Genomic DNA, 16,630 nt, shown 5'->3' on the forward strand with positions numbered 1-16,630 from the left:
GGTTGAACAATACTGGCATTCGTTTCTCCTGCATGTAGCTGACCCTAAATAACCTTAGAACCCCCAAAATAACACTTTTAGGTAAGTCCAGTAAATGAGAAACTAATGTCAGAATTTTTTAGCAAGTACTTGAGGGCTTGAGGGAAGAAAACTTTTCAAGGAAAATTTCATGCTGCACAGCTTTAATTTCTGCTTTGTTTTCCCCCCCAGATATCTTACAATTATTCATTGTAAATATATTCCTAGTCATGTTTACACTGCAAAATATGAACACCTCATAGTAAATCTGTATTGTTTTGGTTTTTTTTTCTTTCTCCCAGGTAAGAATAAGTAAGGAGCAAGACCACATAATAATAATTCCCAGAGGCCTGTCTTTTTCTGAAGCCACAGCCTCCAATTTGGTACAATTTTCATTCCTATGTTACTTTTTCTGTGCTTCCTTGTACTTTTCTGACAGATTTTAGCTTTTAATACAGGACAGAACAAGAAAAGGTATGGATGGAAGAACATTTACTAGTGAACAGGGAAGAATTTGGAAAGCTAATGTTGATTTTTAAGAAAAGCTTTAGCGTTCAAGAAAAACAGGGTAGTTGAAGAGCCTAATAAATGAATTGGTCTAATCAGTTACCCTATTTATGTTTTGAAGAGAATCTTGATGTTTTTCACCCTGTACTCTCTGTAATTTGTTTTTTTAAAAACAACCCACACACAAAGTCTGTATATTTTATAGCTAGATTTAAACAAAGTTCAGTTGGTGTGAGTATAGGGTCTGACATTCTAGCATTTTATTTTTCCATGATTGTACCCCGAGCCACTGTCACTGGCCTCTAGAAGAGTAGGAACTACGTTGGTTCTGATGCTATAGTGTTAATTAGCAAATGAACATTTTCCAGCCAGTTCAGTAAATGCCAGACTTATCCAGACCTTCAGTGAAGAGCTTAAGTTATTCAGTTTCTTGGAAACTGTGCTTCTTGCTAAATGCTAAGTTTTGTTGCAGACTACCTGTTTTTGTAAATAAAATTTTATGGGAACAAAGCCACACCCATTCTTTTACAGTAGTTTGTGGCTGCTTTTATACTACAGTGGCAGAGTTGAGTAGTTGCAACAGAGGCCCACAAAATCTAAAATATTTGCTATTTGGCTTTTGACAAAAAGTTTGCCACCCCCTGGTTTAGCTCATGAAACGCAGGAAACTTTGATGCATATGTGCCAGTTAACTGTGTCTTTCTAATTTTTCCAGGTGAAAGTCAATATAATAGGAGAAGTGGTTGATCAGGGAAGTACTAATTTGAAAATTGACCACACAGGCTTCAGTCCCCATGCCGCAATCTATTCAACACGTCCTGATGTTAAGTGTGTGATACACATCCATACCCTTGCAACGGCAGCTGTAAGTCACTGAAGGGCCAAAATCAACAATGACCCTGGGAAGTGTATTTTTTCATGGCTTTCCTTACATGATACTTTATAATCTTCATTCTTTCAGACCCCACCATTTGAAGTTATTTTCAAAGTATTAATCCTCTGCATATCCAGAAAGCAAAAGTCCCTTTGGAGTCAATGCTCCTGTTCTAGGAAACAACTGGAGAGATAGCATTTGCATTTTTGAACTCATCAGTTTAATAATGGGGTCATTGAGGTCTTTAGAGCAAGCCTTCTTTCCTAATATCTGGCACAGCATGTAAATTGAATAGTATCCCCAAAAGGCCTTTTTTTTTTCTCTTGAAGAAGTGAAGAACTAAAGTGGGAGGTGGGCTGGAATGGTGAACACAGTGAATAGGCCAGCGCTCCCTGAGCTGACTGAAGAATCCAGTTCCTATGAAGGTGTAGTTAGTAACTAAGTGTGTTATCTTGGCATGAACCCAACCAAATAGGTATCCTCCATGAAGTGCGGGATCCTTCCAATTTCTCAAGAGTCCCTGATCCTGGGAGATGTCGCCTATTATGACTACCAAGGGTCACTTGATGAACAGGAGGAGAGAATTCAACTGCAGAAAGTTCTGGGGCCAAGTTGTAAGGTATGTAGTAGAGTTTCTATCTAAGGAGCTATTTTTGTTGCTGTTACTGTTGATGAAAGCAGTGTGAGCTATGCCAGTTATTTAAAGTGATTGCTTTGGGATTCTATTTTAGGTGCTGGTACTCAGAAATCATGGTGTGGTAGCACTTGGAGAAACAATTGAGGAGGCTTTTCATTACATTTTTAATGTGCAGATAGCCTGTGAGATTCAGGTAAGAAAAATTGTCTACCCCCCTCTTTTTTTTTTTTTTTTTTGCTTTGTTATGTTGGGTATTGTGTTTACTTATTTCCAGAGTTCTATCAGTTGGTGGCTTCTTGTTTTGTTTTGTCTTTTAAGAGAAGTTCTGCTTCATTTGAGTAAAAAAGGGTCAACTGAGGTATCTCTTGAATTGAAAACAGGAGGAAAGAAAATTAAAATTCATATACAGACACACACACCAAATCTAAGTGCTTCATAAGCATCATTTTCCTCATAATCCTACTTTTTAAGATGGTATAATTGCACATTTCTCCATTTTCACCCTCTAGTGATGTGGTGCTAATTGAGAAAGGTGACTACCAGTTATCAAAATAGACCAGCTGTGTTGTGGATACTTTTATAAAAAGTGTAAGAGCAGTGCCAGAAGTTTTATGAACTCATGCAGTTTCCAGTGATGCCACAGCCTCAGCCTCATTATTATAATGGATTACTTATTAACCACTTTTTCCCCAGAGAAGCTGAATGCATTTAATGGCCCTAATTTCCCCCTTTAAGTAAAGTCAAGCAGATTCTCTTGAAGCAAATGGTAATAATCTGAATTTATTGGAAAGGCCGCAAAAAAGGGGGAAAAAACTTTTTCTACCAACTTGTCTTAACAACCACCTTTTTTTTTGCTTTAATGGTCGCTCTTCTTCTCAAATGAGGCTATGAAAAGCTTAATTATATTGAGATAATGAGCTGACTTCTGCCTAAATATTCTTAAATTCACAGTATAGTGTTTATATTCCTTTAAAATTATAACTGTCAACAAAAGTATTAACTGGATTGCCATGGGAAAACTGCAAGGAAAGAACTTTAAAATTTGGCAAGAGAATTCAGTTTCTTGAAATATATTAAAAGGTATGGCTCTAAATGTGTTTTCCATCAGGGAGGGTCAGAGTCCTGGAAGGTATAGATAGATGGAAAAGATACTTCAGCTGCCTGCTTTCACAAGTGTATTTCTTTGTTGGCAGCCCGGAGGAAAGTGTTACAGATATTTGCTGAATCAACCTTATGCCTCTTTAAAAGTGAAATTACTCATTCTAGTCTTTACAGTCCTGTGCCTCTATATTTTGCCATTGATTACAGGTGCGGGCATTAGCAGGGGCAGGTGGAGTAGACAATCTGCTTGTACTGGATCTTCAGAAGTATAAAGCTTCCACTCACGCTGTGGCAGCATCTGGAGGAGGAGGAGTGAATATGGGTGCCCATCAAAAATGGAAGGTTGGCGAGATTGAGTTTGAAGGGCTGATGAGGACTCTGGACAATTTGGTAGGTGAAAAATTGAACATAGCCTTGATTTCATGTTTCCAGATTCAAGAGCAGATGTTTCCATCTCCCTTTGGTTTTGGAACATGCTCCTTACTCCAGAGTGTGACCCTAGGAAGGAATTCAGTGTATTTTAGGAATCAGTGAAACATGCAACTGTCATCTTATCTTAGTTATTAGCCTCTTGCACTAAGAGTCAGAAGGCAGATTGCCTTCAGACCCAGGAACAAATACTTAAATGAGCACTGAGATTTGGCCTCCAGAAAACCAGTTTATATCTAGGAACATGTTTCTGGTGAGCAGTTTTGAAATTACCTTTGTCAGGAACAGTTGTGTGAGTGGAAATTGCTTTGTCAGCTGAAATCAGTTTTAACCAGATCTTGAAATTTGCTTAATTTTCAACTCTAGTGTTATGTGGAGGTTATATGGAGTTTGGAAGGATCTTCCCTTTGTTTTTCGGTAAAAGGGTCTTATTGAATCATTTGTTTAAAGAATTAGACTCTAAATGCTGTGTTTGGTACAAGTTTGATAGCTTCAAATGTGGTTTTTCCCTCCCCTAGGGATATAGAACAGGCTATGCTTACAGGCATCCTCTCATTCGAGAAAAGCCTAGGCACAAGAGTGATGTGGAGATCCCAGCAACTGTGACTGCCTTTTCCTTTGAAGATGATACAGTGCCACTCTCTCCTCTCAAATACATGGCACAGAGGCAGCAGCGTGAAAAAACAAGATGGCTGAACTCACCAAATACCTACATGAAAGTGAATGTGCCTGAGGAGTCTCGGAATGGGGAGACCAGTCCCAGGACCAAAATCACAGTATGCCCCTACTTTACGTGGTTTGCCTTTACTAAATATTTTGCCTAGTTTGCTGATGAATTGAATGGTCTATGTTGAAATATTGGGGAAGTAGAATATGACATTAACAATAACATCACTATAACTTACCAGGTACCCTTTGTGCAAGGCACTTTGTTCTAAGTGCCGTACATGAATTATCTCATTTACTTCTCCTAATATGGAAAGGATGCTGTTTTCCTCCTCCATTTTATAGATGAGAAAACGGAGGCACAGAGGGATTAATTAATCATCTGTGAATGGTAGAATCAGGGTTTGAATGCAAGCCGTCTGACTCTGGAGCCCAGTGTTACCCATTACATGATACTGCTTGGTAGTTTATATTGTACTTGTGAATCAGAACTATAAAAGTTATCAACACCTAACGGTGCCAGATTTTGTGAATTACTGCACATAGGCAAGATCTTATAGATAAAGAAACAGGTTATCTTAAATTTTTCAGCATTTTGCCTCAGATTTGGTTTAATTTTGGAGTGTTTATCCCTAAATATTCTGTAGATACTCAAAATTGGTTCATCCTATCGTATAAATCAGTAGTATTCAATGTGGAAATACCTAGGCATCAAAGTTTTTTTTCCCCTCGTCTATATTGATTTCTTATCTCCTAGTAAAAGAACATAAGTTTCCCAGAATTAATCTTATTGACAGAAACTAATGGCCAGTCATCATTAATCTTGATGAATATTAGCTTTCTTTAAGGGATGTAACGGGTAAATGAGAAGAATTATTTAAGGCTCTTCCACCCTTGTGGTGCCACTATACTGTAGATTACTACAAGCTTATCCCCTTTGTAAAATGCTGGTCAGGGGCCTGGCCCATTCTGTCAGCCAAAAATAAAAATGAAATCTGGAAAACTAAATCTTAAGAGATTTCTTGAGTCCTTTTTGATGACTTCTTAGCCATCATCACTTAAAACTTGAATGCAGGTGGCAACTCTGAATGTGAGTTAATGTGAGATCAAGCTCTATATGCTTGAAATATTTTCACCAACATATTTAAAATGCCAAAAGGAAAAAATTTAAATAGCCATAATTTAATATTCATGTGAATAGTAATGACATTTGTTTGTTTTTTAAGTGAATGCTGATTCTAACTAGTATGGGAGATACACTAATTGACCACTAAAAACTACTCAGTGAAATTCTTTAAAATATTAGCAGTGTATGCACCCACCCACTGGAGTCAATAAACAGTTGTCAAGAACCTACCATATTTCCTTAACACAAAGCTTCATTCTAGAAAATTTTTGATTCTTTAGTGGATGAAAGCAGAGGACTCTTCAAAAGTTAGTAGTGGAACACCTATCAAAATTGAAGATCCAAATCAGTTTGTTCCTTTAAACACAAACCCGAATGAGGTACTAGAAAAGAGAAATAAGGTAAGACATGGTCGATCTTCTATGACTAGAGGAGGCCTTTTTATGCTGTTTTATGTTTAAATCACTGGTGACTGAATCTGATTAATGCTAAGCTTAGAGGTTTAAATACAGAAGAATTTGAAATTGAATTCTGTATAATTTTAGCTTGTATTGAGTACCTCCAGCTCTGTTCTAGTTTCTGGTGAGCGGGCTATACGGGGAAGAAGTATTAGACATATTTCTGCTGTATTAGTGAAAAATGTAGTCCTCTGATAAAGTAAGGCAATAGGAAATCACACATCAAGAAGAGTGGAGATTAATGTGAGTTGTTATGATGGTAAAAGAGGGCTTTGTGGAGGTGGGAATTAAAGAGGCTCTTACCCTGGGGTGGTCAAATAGTAAGCCAAAGGTCACCTGCAGAGTTGCCCCCAAGAACTTGTTACTGTGTTTCAATTCAGATTCGAGAACAAAATCGATATGACTTGAAAACAGCAGGACCACAATCTCAGTTGCTTGCTGGAATTGTTGTGGATAAGCCTCCTTCTGTAAGTCCATAAAGCAATATGATCTTTGTTTTCACATTAATTTATTTGCTTTTTAAATATGAATATCTGTCTTTACTAAAGTTAATATAAACACAAGTTAAAAAGTCAAAGAATCCACAAGACTTAAAATGTCACCTTCAATTCCCAATTTCTAGGGGCATGGACTTTATTCTAGCATATACCTTTGTTTCTAAAGAGCATCTTTATTCTGCTTTTTCTTGGTTTATCAGTTTTAGATGTCAACTGTATTTCATCAAATCTATTTCATCAACTATTTCATCAACTATGAGAAGTACCATTATTTTATGTATCACTAAAAGAGAAAAAAACCTAATTATAAGATGAATGCCAATTTCAGGATCAGAAAATGTGGGAGAAAAGTGCATCTTAGAATTAATGAAAGACAGTAGTGACTTTTTTTATGGACTGTGAGGATCTAGCCTGTTTACACAAGGCTCTTCCCTTTTTCATTCTCCCAGTAAGGTTGTACCACAATGTTTTGTCTAGTCAGCTTTCAGTGTTTATATTTTTAAACGCTTACTGCTGAGCCAGGTAGCATCCCATGATGACATTTCCTTTCTTATACAACTTTTCTCCCCTTGGAGAAAAAGTTGCCTCCTTTTTTCATTGGCTTAGTACTTAGGATACATTGGGCTTAGTTCTTCCCGAACTTTTCTTAATATTATTTTCCATAGGGTCAGAGGTAACAGGTAATCTCTCAGTTCTAGCCCTTTGTCATTGTCCTTCTGGTCCAGATCTGGACTAGGTGCTCTTCAGGCCAGATGTACAGGCCCATCCTGAGGATTCCTGTGCTTCTCACCATGTAGTCCTGTTTCCTGCAGCGTATGTCTCCTACTTAAGAAAGGAGACTCCTTTCTTACTCCTTTATCATTGAGTGCATCCTCTATTAGCTTTCTGGGAAAGGATACATAGGAGGTAACAGTCTGAAAACCTGTATTCTGCCTTCAAATGTGCATGTAATAGATACAGAATTCTAGCTTACAGATAAAATGAAAAGCATCACCATATTATCCCCTAACTCCATATCATTGTTAGGAAGTAGGAGAGTACTGTGATTCATGTACCTTTGTGTAGGCTTTTTTTTTTAAGACCTTTTCTACATTCCTGCTATTCTGAAATTTTATGATGGTGTGCTTTGTAGTAATTTCTATTTAGTCTCCACTTTTAGCATGTAGTAACCCTTTTCAATCTGCAAAGTCATGTCCTGGGAATTTTTTAAAGTATTTCTCCGGTAAGTAGTCCTTTTCCCTTCAATTTCTTTTTCTGTCAGGATATACATACTGTTAGTTGGATCTCTTTGACTAAGCCTCTGATTTTTTTCTTTCCTATTTTATATCTCTTTGTCTTTTAATCCTACTTTCTGAGAGATTTGCTTGACTTTATTTTCTAAGCCTTCTATTTAATTTTCTATTCTGATTTTTTTTTTTTTACTTTTTAAGACTTCTTATTCCCTGAATGTTCCTTTTTTTTTTTTTTCTTTTTAAATAACATCCTGGTCTTTCTGGATACAGTATTTTCTCTTATTGCTGTAAGGGAATCAATTTTAAATTTTATTTGGCTGCCTTTATTGTCTGTTTCTTCTGAGTTCCCTTTTTCTTTTTAATTCTGGTTTCCTCCATGTTGGAAACTTTCCTCAAGTGTCTGGAAATCCGTGGTAGTCTGTCTGTATTTAAGAATGAGACACTGAAAGCCAGTCAGAAGCTTCAGATGTGTGCAGAGCTTGGGAACTGGCGAGCTCCACTGTAGGGTGACTGGATGTGGACCAGGTTGATTCTTTCAGGAATGCCCAGATGTTAGTATCTGTAGTTGTTTTATCTGGGGTCATTTAATTTATCCAGAGAATTCTCTAGTCTCTTGCCAGTCTCCCACCATCATCCTGGGAACCCTCAGCTATGTTTTGTGTCCCCTAATCAGTTGTTCTGAAGAATAAGCCTCTGATCTTCTGCAGAGATGAGAGAGAAGTAAATGCTCAGCTGTGTGGAACAGGAAAGGGGACCTGAGAATCTATCTGTTCCTTATTTACACTTCTAACTTGTCCCCGCTTTTCAGCTTTTCTTCACAGCACCTTCTGTGATACCTGAGCCTTACCAGGCCTCCACAGGGCAAATGAGCAGGTTTCTCCTTTGCAAGGCTAAGGCTTCAACTTTCTCAGCTCTTCCACCCATTCTTCCACCTGCTTTCCATCTTCCAACAATGTGTTATGACTTCTCATCCTCTGTTGTCTCATCTTCCATTCTTTTGTCCTTAAAAGTTTATACTTTTTTGTCGTTGTTCTTTTACTATCATTTTAGTGGGGTTTGGGGAGGAATTTTTTTAAATGCATGGGTTCAATCTGCCAGGTTTAGCTGTAAGTCTCATTAATTTCTTTTCTAGAGCAAATAGGTACAAGTTTATTTTCGTAGCAAATTTAAAGTTCTTTTGGTACAGTTTCATTTTTCTAAGACTTTTTTCAAAGGCTTTTTGAAATTCTTGTTTTTTAAGATATTTCTTAGTTATATGAAGCTTTCTAGAACTTGGCTTAGTTTTTTTTTCAGAGTTATTAAAATTGACCTATGCAGGCTTATTGAGGAAACATCACTGGCAATTTTAGCCTATTGGATCAGTAGTCTAAAAGCATTAATCTGATATGAATATTTTAAACAAAGCATGTTACTTTATCATTTCTTATGATTGTTGTGAGGTGGGGTGTCACAAACATCATATATACATTTAAGTGTGTGTGTGAAATTGTGTATATATGTAAATATATATAAATAAATATATAGATATAAGTAAAGCTCTTGGTAACAAGTCAGTGCTTTTCTTTGCAAGACCATGCAGTTTGAAGATGATGATCAGGCCCCACCAGCTCCTCCCAACCCCTTCAGTCATCTCACAGAAGGAGAACTTGAAGAGTATAAGAAGGCCATTGAACGTAAACAGCAAGGACTGGAAGGTCAGTTCGTTTTGAGATTAAGCCCAGGATAACCACACTGCTAACAGAGCTTCTTGAGTTGGATGATCGAGGGCAGTCAGGGTTTTTTTTTTTAATGTTCCTTTTACAATCAGTTGTTCCATATCCTCTCTCCCGGTCCTTACTTGAGTAATAAGTAGGACTGAAATGCACATAGCTACCACACACCATCTATGTTAACATGTAGAGAAGACTGTCTTCCTCAGAAAGCAATCGGATTGCTAGCAAAAAGTCTTCTATAGTAAAGTGAAATCCCCGGATGAGTAAAGAATCACTAGCTAGAGTAAATGTAGATACATTAATAGATTTAAACATTCAGAATATGTGGCTTTTTTAAAAAAAACTTTCTACTTTGACATAATTATAGATTAACAAGTATGTGGCTTTAATGCTTTATAGAATCTCTATTGTTACTGGATGTCTCAAGACGTCAATATTTAATGTCAAAATCAAAATATAAAACAAACTGCTAGAATTTTTATGTGACTTTCCTTAAGTACATGGGCACTCTAGTGAGGTCGCTTTTATCTGACTGCAGAACCCTAAGCAAGGGTTGTATCTAAGAATTGTTCATGAAAATGCCAATTGAATATTAGCTCCCTTTTTCTCAAGAATAAGAGATTCTTTATAGCAAGGGTTCTCAGTCTTGGGTCTTTGGATAAGCTTTAGACAGTCCATGAGCCATCTGAAAAATATATGCTTAATTTTGTGCAATACAGATTTGAGGAAGGCAAGGGTGCAAGGTGGAGGGCAAGAAGTCTGTAACCCCCAAAAGAGGGTAAGAGCCTCTGCTTTAGAGCGTCTTCAACATACAGTTGAAATTTTTATGCAAAACAGAACGAATAGTTAAAGAATCTTTGTCCCAGTTAGATATCATGTAGAAAGAACTAATGACATCTGGATCATCCAGGGAACAGTTTTTATAAGTGTGTTAGTGTCTTTGTCACAAAAGGAAGTCAACCTGACTCATTAATGTAATTACACTAAATGTTAGGTGATACTATTCAACTTGTTTATTCTAACATAAGGTTGGAAACTTTCTCTGATTTTGTATTTTGTAAAATGTCCCTCTTTAATCTCTTATTTTTTGAAAGCCTAAAGATGCCAGGTAACAAATATTGCACAATAGAACCATCACCTTTTATATATAACTTTATAGTTTCTTCCACATGCATTATGATCTGAATTAGCTCACTAATATTGCTGACAGGAATCACTAATTGGATATTGATCAAAAATTCAGTGAGGCATTCTGCCTCATTAATGTAGCATCATTGGTGAAGCTTTCATATTGCTTTTCATTTGGCTGCTCAATGTATTTTGATTTTCTAACACTCTAGCAAAAGTTAAATGCATACATATTATTTGCCTGGGCTTCCAGTAGCCATGCTTCCTTAAAGCATGTGTATAAAATTACCAGTAGCAGCCAGAAATGTTAACACATTAACCTCCTCTTACTGCATAGTTATCGATATGTGGGATAACTGTTAGCATGCTCAGCTCATTGCTGAAGAGTTTATCATCCCTGGGTATGCAGGTATTTGATGTATGCACTAACCTCCCTGAAATCTTATGCTTCTTTGTTTTGCATGGCTTTTAACTAAACTCTTATCCAACAGATGCTGAGCAGGAATTACTCTCAGATGACGCTTCATCTGTTTCACAAATTCAGTCTCAAACTCAGTCACCGCAAAATATCCCTGAAAAATTAGAAGGTATTCAATGTAATTTCCCATAGCCTTCACCGACTTAATCTTTAGAGTCTGTCCCTCTGTCATTTGTCTTCATATAAAGAAATTGAACACCTGATACAGTAAGTTTACCATGGATTTTACTTAAAGCTCCCAATAATTTTATATTTTTTATTAAATGGGGTGCTACTTTTGTTCAGCATTTCTATTGACTTACCTTAATCTGGATATTGGCAACCTATAGTTCTTAAGAATTTGTGAAATTAAATTTGGTTTGTCATATGTCTTCCAAACAGAAGCATGAAATCTTTTTCAATTTTGATTGCCCAGTGACCCCAAAATTAAAGAAAAATATATGTATGTTGTCTTCCTCATTTATACTGACTTGCTTTACAATGAAACTGTCAAGTCATGAAACTGGACTTATCCAGCCTTCATTCTTTGGTCTAACAACTTTGTCCTCTTTATACCACTTAAGAGCATTAGCTTTATGTTAATAGGCCCATAGTCTATTAAAATAATGATCTATCTTTATTGGAATTAAAGTACATTGCTTAAACATTTCAGTTTTGTAAAATAAAGCAAGGATGTTGACTATATAAAGTTTAAAAATCCTCCCCTTTTGTAGAAAACCATGAGCTGTTTTCCAAGAGCTTCATCTCCATGGACATGCCTGTCCTGATAGTGAATGGCAAGGATGACGTGCATGGTGTTGAAGACGAGCTTGCTGAGCGAGTGAGCAGGTTAACTACAAGCACCACCATAGAAAACATCGAGATTACCATTAAGTCTCCAGAAAAAATTGAAGAAGTCCTGTCACCTGAAGGCTCACCTTCAAAATCACCATCCAAGAAAAAGAAGAAATTCCGCACTCCTTCTTTTCTGAAAAAGAACAAAAAAAAGGAGAAAGTTGAAGCCTAAATAAAGTCTTTTTGTAATTATTATTATTACAATGTGACGTTGCACATTTAAAAACCACATTTAAGTTGATCATTAATATGCAGTGGTAGATCAGATTGGGGGTACGTAGCAAACTGGACTTTAAGAACTGGAAAGAGGTTTTACTAAAAGAAAAACATATTATGAAAAACACTTTCAAATTCATCTCTCATTTTGTATGTCCAAAAAAGGTTTTGAATTTTTAAACAATTGCTAGTTTTGATTAGCTCTGCCCTCATGAAGTATTATTATAATCACCACAAACAGATATCTGTCTGAATTACTTCAGGCCTTCTACATAATATCTGTTGGAAACAAATTACCAGTGAACAAGCGAGAGAATTTTTGTTTCTCAAAACCTGCTTCACTTGGTAAGCAGATTATAGTTTTTTATCATTATTATTGACTGTCCCTTTTGGGTTCCCATTGTTGAAATGGGCATTAACAGAATGCTTTAAAAGCTTCTAAGATAAGAATCTATAGCATTAGTATACACTGGCACATAATTGTTTTTTTAAATTTAAGAAAAGATTCATTTGGAATTTTATTCATAGTATAAAATTTCCTCACCTGAAGTAACTTTGTTTGCAAAAAAACCACATCATTTTAGTAAACTATAATTTTTGAAAAATTCCTTTTTTATTAGTTTAGAAAGCCCCTTATTTTTCAACAAAGGGGATTTTATACACATAACATGGGTTATTTAGTTTAACTCTGGCAAAAACGATTTTTGTATGTTGAGATGTTTGTATACCATTCAGTATAAAAGTGTCTGAGCATATTAGCCAATCATTTAACAGTAGAGCACATTTGAGGCTGCTTGGTACTAAGTATACTTAAATATAATTAAAGAATCCAGAGACTTGGTATCAAAAGGGGATTAGAGCATTTAAAGTCATAACAGGATTCATATTTGAACCTTATAATGTATTTTTCTCTTAGTATCACTAATGAATGAAGAAGCCCTCATAAGGTAACCAAACGGAAAGGAAAAGAATGAGAGAGAAAGTGAAAAATGAAGGGAACAAGAGAGGTGTCATGAGAAGAAGAATTCTAGTTCGATAATGATTCATAGTCATGATAGGATTTGAAGTGTCATTTATTTGACGCCTGTCCCAAATTTCTAAAATTCTGCTTCTCTGCCAAAATCATTCTATTTCTTAGTTGATATTTGAGTTTTAAAAAGGGTCAGATCCTCCTTTTAACTTGCGTATCTTCAGAAGGCAGCACAAGAAGAAATCAGTGGGTCTAATCCCACCCCTACCGTGAGAAAACTACCACTTCTTAATTTTTACCAATTTTTCTTTTCAGTTAACTTTCTTTCTAATGTAAATACAAATTTAAACCTAGGCTTAATATAGTTTTATTTCCCTTTCACCCAAGTCATGTCACAAATCAATGTAAAATCAATGATCCAAAATAGTCAGTGGGTAAAAATAATCCAAAGTATTTCTGAAGGGTGAGTTGGCGTGTAAAAAACTTACACTGATGATAGTGTGCTCTGGGGCTGGTTCTGTTTGGCTGTGAGTGTATGATGATGCAAAGTTGAAACGGAGCCTGGAAAGTTCATTCTAGATCTCACTAACTACTGGAATCAGTGTTTTAATCTTAGTGGAAACTTTCAGTTGCTTAATTCTGTATTTGAGGATTCTTTTATGTTCTACACCATTTATGTTGTATTACAACGTATGTAGAAACAGTAACCTGTGAACTATGCTTTTCCATAACTTTTTAAAAATATATATAAAATGAATGCAATGTGCATAAATATTTTTTAAATGCAACAGTAAACTATTTGCACCTTTTGCTAATGCCTCTATTTACTTGCTTTGGCATAAAGAATGAGCCAGTGAACCTCTGTGTCATGTGGAAAATGTATAAATGTTATCTGATATTGCTCTTAGATGTAATGCTAATTAATGTAAAATCACAAATAAACAGTATTTTAAATAGATGGACTTGGTGTCAAGAGCTTTCAGTTCAAGGGTGGTTACTTATCCTGAATTACTTTGTGGACTGTTGAGTTTTGTACTGCAGTGAGGTTTTGAGTAAGACTGACACTTCTGAATAAGGAATGTCCTAATACATTTATTTTCAAATTAGTTGAAAATCAACTATATAAAACCCTTCTTGTTTCAGCTCATTTTGGAGGAAATATTCCCCAAGTTACCTGCTTTTGTTTCTTGATAGGATATGGCAACCTTAACTATTTCTCTGACATCTAGAGATCTTTGAAGGACTTAGGATTCTGATTCTCAGTCTCAGAATCTATGGATGTAGAATAGAAAATGTTGCAGAATATGTGTTGAGTTTATAGATTACTTCTCTTTGATTTTTATTTATGTAACAATGTAACAATAAAGAAGATACAGAGAGAATAGAAAGGTTACTTACAGTTCCACCACATTAACATTCAACAAAATATTTCACCCCCTTCTAGCTCTTGTTCAGCTATGTATGTATTTCCTGTGTATTGGTTATCATGGGGTGAGTGTAATTTTATTCAAGATTTTTTTTCTACTTAAACATAGCATAATCTGTCCTAGAAGATTTTCAAACCAAATCCCTCACATGAGTGATTTCTTGTGATTTTATTCTACAACTTTGTCCTAAAAATAGAGTACAAGAGGGGAAATCATGTTAATTGAGGGTTCTGGTTAATTGAAGTTTTTACTATAATTACCCGTTATAAAAATGAAGGGTTTGGGCAGAGGATAGATTCATAGTCTTGGACATATTTAAGTATTACCTTGGCTTGTAAATAATCCTTTGGTGAAAAACTGCTGTTTTAGAAAGATGCTCATTTCAAAATTCCCTTTCATAAAGCAACAAAGGCAATTGTCTTCAGTTCTCACTTGAGAGTCCATATAGCATGAAAGGTAATGTCGCCTGTGTCTTTTCCTCTATTGATTAGTATTTTCATTCAGCAGGGAATAAAGAGAACCAAATGGATCAAATTGTGACAGCATTGGTTTTTCTTAACATCAGCATTTTTTCTTTTTTGACACAGGCAGAAAACACATAAAGGCAAGTGGGTTATTTTTTAAACCCCAGGATGAAGTATATACATCAAAGTTGCAATCTTGACCAAACTAGGATTTTAAAAAGAACAATCTTCTTTGTGGCCACTAGAGGGTGTAATAGACCTAACAATCCTGTATGTTTCTAGTCCTTGAACTTAACTTCCCTTTTCTTAATTGCTAGGCACCACCATGTTTGTTGTGAAATACCCAGAACTTAGAAGACTTTGTTGCTGATCATTCTTCTCTCGAGACTGTTCTCAACCTAGTTGTCTCAGCAGGTCCCATTTCACCAATACCAATACCACCAGCAGGGACTCAGTGCCTCTGGAGAACACATTGAAAATTGTTGAGGTGTGGTCTCAGAAAGAAACCACGGTAGAATATAACTCCTCAGAGTTTTCGTGCCTGTGAGTGGTAATATAATGCCTGCTTCAATAACTGACATTTTGGGGGGAGATAACTGATAATATCTGTCATTTTTTGATGCCTTCTGTTTATCAAAGATTATGCTAAATGCTTTTCATGTATTACCTCATTTGGCCTTCCCAACATCTTAAGAAAGTAGATGATATTATCCTCATTTTGTAGATAGAGACTAAGGCTTGCAGAAAACTAAAAGGGGGTGCTAGTATTTCACTCAGAGATTCAGATTTCCAAAATTGCTAGTGCCAGACCCTGTGTGCCTCCAGTGTACGTTTTCTGGGGGGAGAGGCAGTTTACTTAATGTGGACTATAAGTCCAGCCATGTTGAATTCATGTTTTGATATAAGATGGGATATAGATTTGGGATAAAACATTAACTTTTGATTTGGAAGACTTTTTTTTAACAAATTACCCCAAGAATGAAGAAATTGATGAATACCTGGAAAGTGGGAACAACCTGTGGTAACATCATCCTTTAGGATAAAGAACCAGCTCTTGAACTTTCACCGTAATGCCTAGAAGATAAGATATCTATACTTTTGCTTAAGATGCAAAAAAGGCTTGGGTAGACGCTCTTTTGCTTTTTTTTTTAATTTCCAATGTTGGGGGCAAGGAGAGACATTCTAAGGAAAGTTATTTTAAAAACCTGAAAAGGCTGCTTAATCTAGTTACAGAAGCAGTTTTAAAGATAAGAAATATACTGTGCCTACTTACAATTTTATTTAAATGAACATACTTGGAGATGACCTTTCTTGGAGAAAAATCTAGTGTACATGCTGATGATCAGAACAAGGATAAGCAAAACTTTGGGAGAAATCTGGATAGAAAAAACAATTTGCAAATTCAGTAGTTTTCAAAGAGATTTCATTTCTAAGAGATGACCATTAGGGGGCAATCCTGGGTCTATATTTAGCTTTAGTTAATTAAGGGAAATTTCTTCAAAATATCTATGAGCTTGGATTTGCAACTTTTTTCTGATTATGCATTACTAGATGCAGAATAAGGTTGAGGAAAGTTTATACATACCAAATTACTTCATTCATGCCTTACAGCCTAGTTATCTTGTTTGAATTAGGAAGAATCAGTCCTCCAGAGAAGTTGTGCTTACCTGACATACAGTTCAGAGATGGCTTAGCCAGGATTCAAGCAAAGGTCTTCAGGTCTGCATCTCACACTTGTCTGCTATGCTACAGTCTCTCTTGGAAGCCTGTTGGATCGTAAACTAGGAACAGATACACAGTTATCTAAAATTCCCTGCAAATTAATATTTAAAACTTTATTATGGGAATAGTTAAGA

At 35.9% G+C, this 16,630-nt stretch overlaps 1 protein-coding gene across 13 annotated transcripts in view; it reads left to right on the forward strand.

Annotated features, from left to right (window-relative positions):
- Positions 1-13,841, forward strand: part of ADD3 (adducin 3) — a 123,183-nt gene extending 109,342 nt beyond the window's left edge. For 10 of the 13 annotated variants that reach the window (XM_033421062.2, XM_049697022.1, XM_004265859.2 and 7 more), the window contains 11 exons: positions 321-401; positions 1,241-1,390; positions 1,875-2,018; positions 2,131-2,229; positions 3,345-3,527; positions 4,085-4,342; positions 5,640-5,759; positions 6,197-6,283; positions 9,116-9,239; positions 10,877-10,972; positions 11,577-13,841. In XM_033421062.2, the coding sequence (XP_033276953.1) occupies positions 321-401; positions 1,241-1,390; positions 1,875-2,018; positions 2,131-2,229; positions 3,345-3,527; positions 4,085-4,342; positions 5,640-5,759; positions 6,197-6,283; positions 9,116-9,239; positions 10,877-10,972; positions 11,577-11,869 (1,635 nt within the window). In that variant the 3' untranslated portion in view covers positions 11,870-13,841. The remainder of the gene's footprint in view (positions 1-320; positions 402-1,240; positions 1,391-1,874; positions 2,019-2,130; positions 2,230-3,344; positions 3,528-4,084; positions 4,343-5,639; positions 5,760-6,196; positions 6,284-9,115; positions 9,240-10,876; positions 10,973-11,576) is intronic. The other 3 variants (XM_004265861.2, XM_049697023.1, XM_049697025.1) reach the window with 3 other exon arrangements.
- Positions 13,842-16,630: the final 2,789 nt, after the last annotated feature.

This window comes from Orcinus orca, chromosome 14 (genome assembly GCF_937001465.1).
Source record: "Orcinus orca chromosome 14, mOrcOrc1.1, whole genome shotgun sequence".
Classification (NCBI taxonomy): domain Eukaryota; kingdom Metazoa; phylum Chordata; class Mammalia; order Artiodactyla; family Delphinidae; genus Orcinus; species Orcinus orca.